At 36.8% G+C, this 15,687-nt stretch overlaps 1 protein-coding gene and 1 long non-coding RNA gene across 23 annotated transcripts in view; one reads left to right on the forward strand and one right to left on the reverse strand.

Annotated features, from left to right (window-relative positions):
* Positions 1-15,687, reverse strand: part of PLEKHA5 (pleckstrin homology domain containing A5) — a 242,203-nt gene that overhangs the window by 63,386 nt on the left and 163,130 nt on the right. For 13 of the 22 annotated variants that reach the window (XM_058743507.1, XM_058743504.1, XM_058743509.1 and 10 more), the window contains 4 exons: positions 13,702-14,169; positions 7,173-7,638; positions 3,839-3,922; positions 696-815 (listed from right to left, as the gene is read on the reverse strand). In XM_058743507.1, the coding sequence (XP_058599490.1) occupies positions 696-815; positions 3,839-3,922; positions 7,173-7,638; positions 13,702-14,169 (1,138 nt within the window). The remainder of the gene's footprint in view (positions 1-695; positions 816-3,838; positions 3,923-7,172; positions 7,639-13,701; positions 14,170-15,687) is intronic. The other 9 variants (XM_058743510.1, XM_058743515.1, XM_058743518.1 and 6 more) reach the window with 1 other exon arrangement.
* On the forward strand, positions 102-4,219 carry LOC131519919 (uncharacterized). The gene is made up of 4 exons (XR_009265875.1): positions 102-476; positions 1,890-2,147; positions 2,669-2,885; positions 4,115-4,219. It is a non-coding gene; the product is annotated as an uncharacterized LOC131519919 (long non-coding RNA).

A 15,687-nucleotide genomic window follows, 5' to 3' on the forward strand; every position in this document is an offset into this window, starting at 1 on the left:
ATCATGGTACACAATTTTCACATACATGCTCCCTGTAAATTGTACAGATGACATATTAAATTATTAAAAATTACACTTAGTTTTGTAAGAAATTAAATAGACATGCACAGAAGCTAAAATATTCAGCAGGAAAATCCTTCAAATGGCTTTAGCAGATTCAATGTTAGAAGTTTTACATGTTAATACTTTTCTGTGACACAGTACGACTTCTTTGGATGTTTCTCATATAACCAGAGGCTATTAAACCCTTTGAGAAATGTTTGCATGTGTTCATTCTTTTAGTCAAGAACAAAAGAAGTATCTTAATCTCTGACATTTATAAGGCAGTATTATTACAGTTACAACCAATTTTCAACTCATTACTTTCCAGGAAATTATAGGACTTTTCAATCATCTGTTTCATCAGCTGTGGAAGCTATGGTACAAGGGGAATGAAGTCTGTATGCATTTCCTTCCTCACGACCAAAAGTTGGTGGGTGAGTGGGCTGGAAGGCCAAGAAGAAATCCATCCTACCCGTATTTCCCTTTAATAACATATAAATAAGTGCATTCTCAAAGGGTCAATAGGAGATCATAATGTCACTGCAATGATTGTATGGGCTCATGCTCAACACTAATGACACCGATCAAACTAACGAATGGCTCAAGGTAAGTGGTAATGGCAGATGACACATACAAAACTCTTCATAGCTGACCTTTGGGCTGTGGGCCTCAAGTTTCAGCTGCATGAGCTGTGCTAATGTATGCTCCCGGACACTACTCAGTTCGGCCTGCTGCCGTCTCAGCTTTATTAGCAGCAGCGTAAGCTCCTCTGGCTGAAGGAGTACAATTTAAGAATCCAAACAGTGGAAAACAGATTAATTGTTGTCTTAAGTGACAGATATTAAACCAAGATTTCTTGGCAAGTTTCCTCTTACGGTTGACATCAAACATAGTGCCTAGGCACTATGATGATAGGTCCTACATAAATGCATAGATATCTAGAGAAATAGAAGGAACAGTGTTACTTTAAAAGATACAGCAAAACAACAGTATATTAAGGCACTTTCTCAGAATTCATGAGAGAATACTAAATGTTAAGTATTAAAAAGCACAATGCCAAAAAACAACTGTAAAGGTTTGTACATAAGAGTTATTAAAAAATTATCATTAAAAGATATTTTTAAGTGATGCCTAAGACTTTTACAGCAATAGAACAATACCTGCATGTCCAACATTCTATTTTAGAGACAGAAGGTAAATAAAAAGCATTCAAATTCATGTAAAACTTGGATGATATCTTCATATTAAACTCAGTACCTGGGGTCTATTAATTGCTTCCCAGTTATATTTCTAAATGTCACTGCTAATGCATTCACAGGATATTTTAAATAACCAAAGATCAGTTTTTTTTTTTTAAAGGGGGGGGGGAAGGACACCATTTAATACCAACAGAAAGGTTCCATGAGTACATAAACTCTCCTCCCACACTCTGGTTCCTGATTGGTTACTATGAACACTAAGACGAATAAATTTTCAAAGGTAGATAAAATTCCTTAACAGGCCAATCTGATACATTTTTTTTTGTTAGAAATGCAATAAAGTATGGTCATTGGCAGTCTTATAGGCCGTAAAATATTATTTGATGTTTCTGTGAGCTTTGTTATGATTAAAAACTGCAGATGGGCAAGAGAGAGACTCATCACTTCAGGGCTACAGCGTGGTCTTAAAACTTCCAGGCCAAAAAATGGTCCTGAGATTGATTTATATTGCCTATAACACAGTATTACACCAGCTCTCTTCTGTTCTGTTCATTTGCCATGTCTTTATATTCTATACAATTTTTTTAAGGGACAGAAATAATTTTTAACTGTTACTTGAAATTTTATGTGAAATTTTATTGCCTTTAGGTAAGAAAAATGTCAGAAGTAAGTAAGAGTTACTACGGGATTCTTCAGATTAAGCTATCTATGTAGATGAGACAATGCTCTTTTATATTAAAGAGTAAAAGAATGTGTATGTGTGTGACTTAAGGAAGAAATTTCACGACAGGAGAAGAATAACTGCTTTTGTTCTGATGCCAACCACATCTGGTGACCTCGTGACTATGGGAGAGCCCAGGTCTTATGACCACCATATCAAGCTCTTGAGGTCTTGCCAAGGAGAAGGTAGGGTCGTGTAAGGGATTCAGACAGTCTTAAGACCCAGAGTGGTATTTGAAAAAAATATCAAAAGAAGGAATTTTGAAACTCTGGTTTATTATTTACTGAGTTAAAAAGATTAAGACATTTTCAAAAGGATGAAAGATTCCAGTAAGTTTGCTACATATTTGAATTTTGAGGCAAAATAAAAACGGGCACATTTTTTGACCCACAAAGGTGATAAGTACATTTTATCCTAACTATCCACTAGAGGGAGCAAGGCAGAAGATAAAAATTCATAAGACGATACTTAGCATTATCTTACAAAAAATGTCTGTTTCTTGGCAGATCACCAATCTAATATTTAAAAATTACAACATTTAAAAGTTTTCAGTTTTACTCAAGCAATATTTATAACCTTTAATAAATAAGCTGGAAACAGTTTAAAGCCAGGACACCTGTCTTATATCTTAGCATGTAAAAGACTCAGAGATGAAATAAAACAACATCTGCAAACACATAAGATGAATTTGTTTTGATTCCTGCAGGAAGAGAATTTTAAATGAACAACTATATAGATCCTCAAATCACATCTTCACAGGAACTGAGACTACCTACTGATATTAATGCACAGATAAAACAATGCCATTAAAATAAAATGAAGTAATGAAAGTCATCTTTTCTATTTAATGTGAAGAATAACAGTGTCCTGGTAATAAAACTCCTTCCCAATTTGAACATAATACTGACAATGAAATGGTAATGGTAAGTACTTGCTTGCACCTAGTATTTTTATAGTCTCTCTCTGCATAAATATGTAAATCAGTTTTTTCCTCTCTAAAGTAGTTAATCTATGCAAAAATGTATGGGAGAAACTTTTTTTAATTTTTAAATTTTATTTATCTGAGAGAGAGAGAGAGAGAGAGAGAGAGAGAGAGAGAATGACTGTATGTGGGGGAGGGGTAGAGAGAGAGGGAGAGAGAGAATCTCAAGCAAGCTCCATGCTGCCAGCAAAGAGCCTGATGTGGGGCTCGATCCCACTAACTGAGAGATCAGGACCTGAGCTGAAATCAAGACTCGGGTGCTTAACCGACTAAGCCACCCAAGTGTCCCCTAGGAGAGACTTCTTAATAGGCCCATAGTGTGACTACACACGGTTGCTTGCTAGATTTGTTCCACTAATCAACAACTCCAAGTTCGGTTTTAAGAATGAGGGAATCGGGGCACATGGGTGGCTCAGTCAATTGAGCATCTGACTCTTAATTTCGGCTCGGGTCATAACCTCACGGTTCGAGACCCCATGTTGCGCTCTGCCCTGACAGTGCAAGGCCTGCTTGGGATTCTCTCTCTCAGTCCCTTCCCACTTGTGTGTTCCCTTTCTCTCTCAAAATAAATAAACTTAAAAAAAAAAAAAAAAAAGAAGGAGGTAATCAGCATCCAACGAAGTAAAGAAACCCACCCAGGTCAAACAATAAGCCCTGAAAATATAATCTCATATTTAGGCAATATGACATTTTGGGAGATTTCTCTAGTCAGATAGAGAAGTGGCTGCACGATCCCAAACTCTTCTGATGAGCTCTCTTTCACAAAAGTAGCAACAGTTTTTCTTTGGGAGGAACCTCTCTGAAAATTCAAACTTAAATGCTCTGTAAGATATGTGCTATCATGTGTAGCACATAAATAAAACATGATATGATAAATAAAAATACTGAACTCACCGTTTTGCCTTGGAGGCTCTGGGGACTAACAGACTGTAAAGTCAGGCCAGCTGGCATTGACCTTCTGTCAGGCACATAGACATGCTAGGAAAATAAAGGTACAATAATATAAATTCTGTGGTCAATGTCAATGATGAGAAATCTTAAATTTACATTATAAAATATCATTTAAAATTTGTTATTAGTGCTAATGAAAGTAGATATTAAAAGTTAGTTGCAAATGTTATCTGAAACTGTATCAATGACCTTTTCACATTAACAGCTATTACTTTACAGGCATACCTAGGAGATACTGTGAGTTCAGTTCCTGACTACTACAGTTAAGTGAATTATGCAATAAAGTGAGTCAAATGAGTTTTTTGGGCTCCCATTGCATGTACAAGTTATGTTTGCACTATGCTGCTATTAAATGTGCAAAGGCATTATGTCTAAAATATATATATATATATATATATATGTATGTATATATATATATACACCTTAATTAAAAGATACTTTACTGCAAGAAATGCTAACCATCATCTGAGCTTTCAGTGAATTGTAATCACTGATGACAGATCCCCATAACAAATATAACAGTAAAAGAATGGTTTGAAATAATGTGAGAATTACCAAAACATGACAGAGACAGAAGTGAGCAAATGCTGTGGGAAAAATGGTGCTGACAGACTTGCATGACACAGAATGGGAGCAAACTTTAAATCTGTAGAAAATGCAGCACCTACAAAGTGCAATAAAGCGAAGCACACAAGAATGAGGTATGCCTGGTGTTTACGCTTTAAATGAATTTTTTACCCATCTGTGATTTTGTAATAGCAAACTCTGGTCATGTGGAAAGTGCTGGTTCGGTGAATTCTGCAGATGTTGACACATATCAGTATACAATACCAGTAACACACATTTGTTAATACTGCTGATCTTTAAGCACCAGAAAGCTGTCAAGCTCACAGTGGCAGATACAACATTTCCAAAATTCTAATTTTTGCTTGAAAGCTCAAATTTGTCATCAGTGACAAATACTGTCGGTTGTTTTCCTGGAAGTGACAGGATAGCATTTCACTCTGAGAAGTGTCTGTCAAATACCGAGTGTGAACAACCGTAGTGTGTCTGTCATTCAACCTTTCAAGTAAAAATGGTGTTTCAGTAAAAAGGAGCTAGTTCAGCTTGCAACTCAATCACACGTATCTTTTTCTGAGTCAACCTTGATGTTAGTAGTTTGGTACGCAAGAGAAATTGCTTTATGCACCGTTTCCCATTTCATCTCACACACTATGAAAATGATGTATAATGAAAGGTCAAGATTGAATAAAATTATCTTTCATTGCTTCATCAAAGGGATTTTTAAGTGAATTTAAAAATTCACAGTTGGGAGCTGCCCCCCTGATTTACGCTAATGTGCCAGTACCCATCGTTGCTTTTGCACTCAGAAAATGGTAACGCAATGAATGATGTCTTATTATTGCCATTATAAAAATAGTTTTGAGTTTACAGACTAAGACTCCTTGCAAGGGTCATGGGAACCCCACAGGGGTCCACGGACATATTTTGGGAACCAATGATCACATCAAGGAAAATGACAGGAGAGTCTGAAAGAAAATTTTGGCAATGTTTAAGAAGTTTTTTGGGAAGAGGAGTAGACCAGTAGTTGATTAGGAACTAGACAGAGAGCATACATTCATTTTATATTTGTTTTTGAAACAGATGATACATTTAGGTCAAAAATAATAAAAAATGCTAATTCCCAGGAGAACATGTTTCAACCACACACTACTGAATCAGATTTCTCTTAAATATTGTTACCATTTTTTTTTTTTTTAAATCAAAGATGATGTAGTTGTTGGATGTACAAAGTGACAAAACACTGAACTCTGTTATGATGGAGTTCAACCTGAGCCTTTTTTGGTGAGGCAAACTAAAGCTTCCTCCAAGAAGAAAAATTCCTGACTGACTTATTCATTTCTAACTAATGCTTATTTATGGAAAACATACACCTTATTTATATCAAACGTATACTTTATGCAATGTTATAACTGAAGGATTCAGTCTGTCAGAGGGATAAGAAAAGGTACATTTTAAAATGGTGTAAAGTAAGAAATTCTTTAGAATTAAAAAGAAAATGACAGAAAAATTCCTTTTCATTTTAGGATAGACATCAAACAACTGGCTGCATACAGGCTGAATGATCAAAACATGTGCTTTAGTATTATAAAAAGCTAACCAACACAAAAGCTAATTATTTGAATTAACTCCAAATAACCTACTAAGCAATGCTTAAACCAACTTCATGTACAAATTAAAACATGATCTCTATGTGTATCCTAATTTTTAAAAAGTATATATGCCACCCTGCATTGTTATCCTAATATTAAATTGGGTACATAAGGAGATGATTTCAATAAGCCATATATGCAGCTGGTTAGAAGAGATTAGCACTTTTCTTAAAAAAAAGTTTATTTATTTTAAGAGAAACCAAGAGTAAGAGTGAGAGAGTGGATGGGGGGAGGGGCAGAGAGAGGGAGAGAGAATCCCAAGCATGCTCTGCACTAACAGTGGGGCTCAATCTCATGGTCTCATGAACCACAAGATCCTGACCTAAGCCTATACCAAGAGTCGAATGCCTAACCAACTGAGCTACACAGGCGCCCTGAGCTCAGCACTTTTATCTTAGCAAAGTGCAGGATGAACCTGATGCAAGAATACAGGTATGCTGCTGGAAGAGGACAGGAATAGAATTTTCAAGTGTGTGAAGAGCCAATAAAAATGCAAGTGGTCTTAACCTACATGGAAAGCTGATGACATAGGCTACGGAGCATAGAAGAATGCATAACACATCTGCTCAAAATAAATATTTTTGTGCTCTCAAAAGATGATGTGTTGCAAGCTTAGGTTTTTACATGTGAGATTCTGACACTAGAGATTATTCTTTTTTAATTTTAATTTTTTAAAAAAGACATTTATGATTTTTTAAAAAGTTTATTTATTTATTTTTTTTTGAGAGAGAGAGAGAGAGAGAGAGAGAGAATATGAATGCATGCCAGGGGGAGGGGCAGAGAGACAGAATCCCAAGCAGGCTCTGCACTGTCAGCACAGAGACCCATGGCAGGGCTCAAACTCACAAACTGTGAGATCATGACCTGAACTGAAACCAAGAATTGGACGCTTAAACAACTAAGCCACCCAGGCGTCCCATATTCTTCCTTAATTTTTAAAACAAAGGAGCTGCCTTGCCTACCTAGTTTTTTGTCTCTCACGTTAAGAAAAAAGAATAGGTGGACAGAAATAAAACACAACATCCATAAAGTAGTAGTTAACACAAGATTAGCAGATATGTTACCTTAGGGTGATGGGCCCTGTGCCTGCGGTCTATCGTCACATCTCCTCTCTGAATTGGCGAAGACACTTCCGGTCTGTATGTTCGTTGAGGGGAGTATCCCTGATAAGCAGCTATTGACCCATGGGAAGGTGATGTGGGAATAGAGTGCATTGTCTGATCAGAAATATTAACCATGGTTTTAGGACTGGTCAAAGTACCGTGACGAGGGAGGGTGCTCTGCTTATTATAAAACTGACGCTGCTGCCATTCGTAAAGCTGCCACATCGTGTCATCTCTCATTGATCTCCGTTTCTCTTCTGCTCCAGGCCCTACTGTTTTGTCACGAGTGGAAGGGGTTACACTGCAGATGCTTTCAGGCCGGGTCTTGCTGTTTCTGGGGAGTGTTCTGTAACCTTCTGGATAGCGGGCCATAACCTGGGCTCTGTGGCTTGGCATATTTCTTGGTAACGTTTGGTATGAAATGACTCTAAAATTAAAAAAAAAAAAAAAAAAAAATTGAAATATAAAAATGAAGAAGAGAGTTGTTTTCCAGATTCTAAATTAGAGTAAATTTTTTTTTCCTGCCGGTAAGTAAAGTATATCTTGGGACTTACTTTTAAAAAGTTGATCAAAATATTACACAGGGTATAAAATATTAACGAACATATTTCGACCTTTTTATGAAATTCAATTTGATGACTTTACTACATTAAGTAAAAAGTATCTTTGTTATTTACATAAAAGACTGTTAATTCCACACAACGTGCAGTTTGGTTAAAAAAAGGAAAAATACTTATTTGTAAGAATATCCAAGATCTAATCTTAAGTTTGTCTCTGTATCTTGTTTTTATATAAACAAACTCCTAGGCTCTTTTCAAAAGGTAAGTAAGAATGGAATACTGAAGGGTTTGAGTTGTCTTATAGAGCAAGAAGACAGGAAATGAATCCCTGCAGGTATATGTGACTCCTCTATTACAATGTTTCTTTCAGAAAGCAGGACTATTTCTGGGAAGAAGCGCATCAGTACATTTGTGGTGTGAAGAGAAAACTCTCCTTGATATCTTTTCTTAATTTGAAAAATAAAAGTGACTGGAAGCTAAAGCTCGAAATTTAACTATTTATTTATTTATTTATTTATTTTTTTTTTTAAGCGTTTATTTATTTTTGAGACAGAGAGAGACAGAGCATGAACGGGGGAGGGGCAGAGAGAGGGAGACACAGAATCGGAAGCAGGCTCCAGGCTCCGAGCCGTCAGCCCAGAGCCCGACGTGGCGCTCGAACTCATGGACCGCGAGATCGTGACCTGAGCCGAAGTCGGATGCTTAACCGACTGAGCCACCCAGGCGCCCCGTAATTTAACTATTTAAAGACAAAACACTTAAACATGGTAATATCCAGATATACAACTGCAAATCTCAGGAGTTTTACATGTTTCTAGCATGGAAATGAATATTCCACCTTGGTATAAACATTTGTGGCAGGCTTTTTAAAGCAATCTAAAAATTCTCATGTATATTAAGCATCTAAAATAAAGTTCTTTTAAAATGCTATATTTTTGGACATGGATACATAAGGCATATTACTAAGCACAGATTTCCTAATGTTTCCTGAAATGAGAGAATAAAGTAGAATTTTAGTTTACAATTTTTAAAAAAGACTCTGTGATAAAAACACTGTTTTAACTATCCTTTGCTAACCTCATGCTAGGTCAGATACATTATATAAAAAAGTTTCTTAAAAAGTTAGGATTTGTGTTCCCCCATTATCTTCAGAGGTAAGAATAAGGTGCAATTACAATTCAAATTCTACATGCAAACATAATCTTTTTAATAACAATAACCACAATAAAATCAAGATTTAAAAGATCAATATTAATCATAAGTATTCATCTTGCTAGCATCTACACTTGGCATAAATCTATATTCTAATATAAAATGTAATTCAATCAACTAAATGTGGGGGAGTTGGGCCCCCATACACCCAGGTTTTCCAACCTCTTCTTTCAACATTAACACATTTCTTCTGTGCACTGTATTTTCAACATAGAGTGTAGTCTGCAATTGTGCACGCATGATTGCATACTATTTTGTTGCCTCCTACTGGGTGTTAAAATGTCAAAAAAGGTGGTGATTACATAGGCCAGAAAGGGTAGAAGACTTAATGCGTAAATTACCTGACCACACTCTTTCACCATCTGGGAATCCTTGGCTGATAAGCTAGATGTCAGAGCTGTTTGACCCAAAGACAATGTGTAAACACTAATGTACCGTAGTAAAAGAAGATTTCATTGTGATGATTAGGTGTAATGAATTGGGTGCGTTTGAGCTAAGAGGAATGGTGATAATAAAAATCCCTGCATAATTTGTGCCTACGAGGGCAGTAAAATTATGTTACCTTTACAAAAACACCAGAGGAAGTCTCAAGTTAAATACACTTTTTTGTGGCTTAAAGCACCCACAGAGGGGATAATGCTGTGAAAAATATGACAAAATAATAAAGTGGGAAAAAGCAGCTGATCAAGAGTCAGGAGGGCCAAGATTCTTGCTCTCCTATTTATGTATAAGGAGACCTTGGATGAATTACATCTTCTGGGACTCAGAGAATGTTAAGAGAGCATGGTGTTTTTGTTTTGTTTTGGTGGGGGTGGTGTGTGGAAAAGACCAAGAGCGCATACTTCTTTTAATGTTTTCTCCTTTTTAAAGTGATCTCTATACCCAATGTGAGGCTTGTACTCATGACCCTGAGATCAAGAATCACAGGCTCTTCCAACTGAGCCAGCCAGGCGTCCCTCATGCTCCTTTTAATATGTGGGTTAAAGGAAGAGTTAGTGAGCCCACTAGGAGTGGCATGTGAGCTCTTCCTTCCTTAAGCAGCACTCTTTTCATTATGCCAATGAGTCCTAGACTTTTGGATTTAATGAAGAAGCAAAACAATCCTTCTATGTAAAAAATTTTCCCCAAACCACAAAAATTATTTTAAAAACTTTACTCTTTAATTAAAAATAAAAATACACCTGGAAGGGCATAATCTTAAAATGCTACTAGAGTCCTTCATGTGCTACTCAAATCTAGCAAACTGAAACTTTGGGAGATTTGGTTTTCTCATCTATGAGATGATGTGATCATAAAGCCATCTTACAGTTCTAAACTCCATGTCTTATGTATTCGAAATATTTCCAATTCCTTTAACCATTCCCCCTAAACTAAATTTCCTTCTTCACGCTGGTTGTTCTTCAGCTTTTCAATGTCTTTACTCACAACAGGCTTGCTTAAAATTGAACATGCCCCTCACACCCCAACAGGAACTGCTGCAGTGAGGCTAACCACTGGAGGTCTTTGGGGCTGGAGTGAAGAAAAAAGGCACCCAGTACTCTGATACAACCAGTATAAAGGTTCTTCTATTCTTTGCTGCTTTCTTGCCACAAATATTTCCTATTTGTTTTCCCCCCTGCTTGGTCTCCCTTCCTATCCCTACCTTCTCTGTTAACAACAAAGCTAGAAACTGGAAGAAGTTCAGAGTTAGCAACCCCGCAGCTATCTGCTAGGAAGCAAGTCAGTCACAGAAATAGACACTATCCTAGAACTTCTGTCCTAGTACTAAAGCAATTTACCCCAATATACCTTGATTTGGTCATTTGCAAATTCAAGAACTATTATAGAGACTTTAATATGCAAAAAGCTCTGTACTAAGTAGTGAACTATACCATAGAAGCACATACCGAAAATATAAATGTTAACTTTGTATCTAGTTTGGAAATGTGGGAAAAAACTATTTCTAACCATATAACGAATGGACATATATTTTTAATTTAAAACACAATAAAAACTGCCCATAAACTAATGTTTGAGTTCCAGCTCAGAAAGTCTATTACACCAAAACCCTCCATCAGTGCTCTGAAGCATTCACAATACGTGAGCTGGACGCTCCCGTAGACATGTATATTCAACTGGAGCCATTAACCTATCCTATGATCGTTAACAGTATGCTATTTCCCTACTGAGCTTGGCTAATTAATGACTACAAAGTTTAAAAGGCTCTTCTGCCATCTTTGGAACCACTTTTGAAGAATTTTAATACAAAGTTAGGTTATTTTCAAGTAAATTTATTTTTACCACATATACTTTCTAGCATTTTGAGACCTGTTTTTCAAAAACGAGTTTCCTTCAGTGGTTTTCCCCAAAGAAATTCAAATTAAGCAAAGTGTGATTTACTTTTAAGTGAAAGCTTAAGAAATGAACACTGTAAGCTCCTTCATCAGGTTTGGTGCTCCATTCACTAGCAGCTGCCTGTCAAACACCATGAAAACCCTGTCCCTGTGATTCTGCCATGCAGAACAATGGATTAAGGCACCATGCATCTTAACAGTGCCTGCCACTCACAAAGAAACTTTAAAGCTCTGTTCACAGATGCAGGGATCTACTATTTGACTAAATATTAAACCCCTTTTCTTTCTATCAGAACTTTAATAATAATAGCAAGGCTTCCACAAAGTTTTACAAAATGAATTGTACTATGAATAACCCTTATGCTTCTTTCCACCAATAAAAATTATTGTATTATAAAACATCCTATTTTTTAAAATATGAAGTTCATATAATAATGTAGGTGATATATCTCAATGACCCAAAGTAGACTCTAGCCAGTGACTCCAAAGTTGGAGAGGCAAGGCAGAGAAAATCTTAGCTCAAAATACCTTGAGAAGCTCTAAGTCTGCTTTCAAAAGAAAAAAGTCACACAGAAAGACTTTATGTGTGTTAATTATACCTATCAAGAGACCTAAAAGTTCTTGGAAAATATTATTTATCCTCAACAATTAAGAAAACCCTAACTTCCAGATGTTTGTCAAGCCACTTTAATTATACAGTTTCAACTGTAAGAAAGTATAGAATCATTGAGGAGAAGTGATTTCATTAAGAAGTGAGGTTTAATTTTCTGGGTAGAGATTCAGAAAATTTTCTGGCTGGCATTTTTATTATTGTTTCCTTGAAAATGGTTACCTTAAGTACTACCAAACATCCGTTCATTTATCCCCCCCGGAATTAACTCTGGTTTTCCTTCTGTCTAATCAAACTTAGCAAATATTTCTCACAACGCTTCCTTGGGAAAATCAGAAAAGTGAGCACTGAGGGTGGAGAAAAAGAAAATGGAAGTGAACAACACGCTGCAAGAGTGTTTTGCAGTGCTGGTTGAGATAACAAAAGATGAGGCCAAGTGTACCCAGGCCTTTGAGCGGCTCCTGAAAGGAGAGAGACTTTGGCTGACAGCTGCAGACATCAGCCATGACAACTGAGCGAACTGGAAGAACTGTTAAGTTAATCTTCACTTAACCAAAACATCATTAATGTCATTGTTTTTTGGTTTTCTACTACTGAGAGGTAAGAGTCGCAATAACTCTTCAGGTAATTTTTCTGCCCACAAGCACATTAAAGTCTTTTTTAGGTTTTGCATCACCAAATTCTGGCCTAATGACAGAACATTGTTTCCCATTGTAGGGGCCCGCTTTTCTTCCATCTCCTCTGGCCTTTATTTTTCATCTCCTTTGCGGGTCCCTCAATTCTTTTTCCCTTAAATGTAAATTTTCTTTCAGGTTTTCCTGTAGAATATTTTATCTAGCTTCCAGCTGAATGAATTTATCTATTTTCATCCTTACCTTTAAGCGCTTTTGATACGATGATGATGCCCCAAAACATACTCAAGTCCAGATTTCTCTTTGGAGCTACAGACTACATACAGGCCGCCTCAAATTGAACGTGTCCAATTATTCATTACTTTCTCTCTTCCCAAATCTTTTCCATGCAGTAAAAGGCACCAGACAATCCCTGATGACCAGAGTCCTAAAAGCAGGTGTCATGCTTGATTTTCCCCTATCAGACTGAGACTAGTTTATAATCAAGCACATCCAAGCACTCAACTAGTCTTGTCAATCCCACCTTAAATACATCCCCTCTCTCTCCTCATTTCACTTACTCCAATAGTGTTTGAACTTTCTCTAATTCATTCTCCAGATTCTTCGGTGGGAGTGATCTTTCTGAAACACCAAATCTGAAAACATCTCTTCTGGCTTATCTCCCCAGCCTTGGTTCTCATGCATGATCACAGAGGTTGTACCTAAGCCTGGATTCCAGCTCTGTCAACTCTGCAGTTTTGCATATCTAAGCCAATTATCAGCCTGCCACCCTTTACAACTCAGCTCGTATTTCATTTCCTGCAGAACAGTTTTCCTGGACCCCTAGGTTGGGTTGGGTGTCCCTGAAACCTGTTTTTGTAAGCACCCTGTTTTTGCCTTCATTTTGTAACAGTGTATTGCACTTGTTTATCTAACTTTCTCCTCTACCAGGGAAGTATCTCTGTGAGAAATCTGGACAGCATAATGAGAAACAGAGAAAAAACAGTTACGTCTGATTACCATGAAGAAAAGATAGAAATGAAGCTATAATGTCTAAAACACAATTTAAACTAATACTTTTCAACAGGTGTCTCAGAAACCAATCTTCACCAACACAGTATGAAAGAAACGTGGGTTCAGGACATGTTATGATAAGATACTTACCCCCTGGTTTCTTCTTCATGACCCCTCCCCTTCTGGATTTTAATCCACTGTTCCAACTGTTGCATTGAGTTTGTCCTCTGTATGACTCGATCAGCCTCTGTGTGTAAGGGCCCGGTATTTGGGTGGTTTCCACCTCTAAGATCTGCCAGGCTGACATTGACAGTTTTGTTCTCTGAACTGTTCACGTTGACTGGTCTATAGTGTCCAGTCTGAGCTGGACATGTTGACCCACTCTCATATTCAGATGGCAGAGAATTCAACTTCACACTGTTAATTTTTGTTAAAGGTCTATCTTGACCATCCTTCTGAAATCCGTATTTTTCAGCTTCCAATGCCTTTTTTTCTTCATTTTTGCTTATTTCTTTGTTTTTCTGGTTATTTTGGACCTCTGGTTTAATTAGCACTCTATGGTTGGGAAAGTTATTGATTTCTTTAGTTGGGGCATTTTCAGATGTAATCTTGTCCACTCTGAAATCAGAGAAGAAAATCGTAGTAAATCAGATGAAATAATGTGCATGTTATTTCTTGGATTCAATCTAGGAAAAATGTAAAATTACCTTTGACTTTATGGAAAAAGCTGAAAGGGTCACAGAAAACAAGTCTGTACAAACCCCCAATGTTATGATATGAAAATTCAAGCACAACACCAAAATGCATAAATACAAATGTGGGAGGGGAAGAAAACATAAAATGTATGGTGTATAAAGCACTGGAGGATAAGAAGTGATGAGTGTCCCCATAAGAAATCTGGAAATAAAGCAAATTAAGATTGCCCTTTGACAGTAAAACCTCAAAATCCACACGTAAAGGACCACAGCAGCTAGTCATTTGAAATACACAATGTGGCTTCCACCCAGGAGGGTTAACTCATCTTGAGACAAACATGAATCTGGTTTGCGGAAATGGCTGCACCAAGAAATTACAGTCTGATGCTGTCCAAGATCTGAACCCTATGACTTACTAACTCTATGTTTGTATTCAAGAGGACCTTACTTTTGGTGAAGAACTCTTACAGCCAGACTGCTATAAGCTCTATCTCTTACTAGCTATGTTTTTGGACGAGGTGTAGAAATTTACTGTGGGGATAACTGTAGCACCAGGACTACAGGATTGTGTGAGGACCAGATTAATATTTCAGTGGCTGCCACAGACTTTATTACTATTATCATTCTGTCTTATCAAGCAATTCTGGATTAGAATCTGGCATCCCATATCCATCTCCCCACTGGAAAAATGTGCTGCTTAACAGTACATTGCTGGGCCACCGGACAGTTTTATTGCTCACCATTCCAGTTGTTATATCTAGGACTTTCTGAAGAGAGTCAGCTTCTCTGAAACCAATCACCTCCAGACTCTGACAAGACCAAGCTGAGTGTCTGAACCTGCATGAAATTGCCAACATCATGCCAAGCTGGGAGGCCTTTCAGGAACTGGCCAACCTTCTACATTTCCATATATAATAATGTTCCTATCAGATCCCAAGTGTGATATTGCTGCCAATTTTGGTGATGAGTAGGAAATGCATACCCATACATACTTAGCTATAGACAGAGTTTAGAATACGATTAGTGAATGTAAAAAAAAAAAAAATGAAAAGAAATGTGACTGACTACTTTTCTTAAATTTATAAGCTATCCACATATTTAGGTTGGATATAACCCATAGCTTCTAGATTGGAAGCAATATTAGACACTGGGGAAGTTTATTAAGATACGCTATGGAGCTTCTTTATCTTAAAAGATAAAAGTGTGAGAAGATTTACACTAAAAAGCACACTGACCTTTACTAAATTCTAGGAGTGAGGGGGTGGGTTTAATATTGAATATCAAATATCTGAAAAAAGTTCTTAGACTTAGTTACCTATTATTTTAAAGTAGAACAGCATTGCCTTTTTTATCTTCATTTTTCCAAAGACTTATCATTTAAGACATGTAACAAAAAGACATATATACTGACTTTTCAAATGGAATAAATGAATTTAGAAGA

This window comes from Neofelis nebulosa, chromosome 8 (genome assembly GCF_028018385.1).
Source record: "Neofelis nebulosa isolate mNeoNeb1 chromosome 8, mNeoNeb1.pri, whole genome shotgun sequence".
In the NCBI taxonomy this organism is placed as follows: domain Eukaryota; kingdom Metazoa; phylum Chordata; class Mammalia; order Carnivora; family Felidae; genus Neofelis; species Neofelis nebulosa.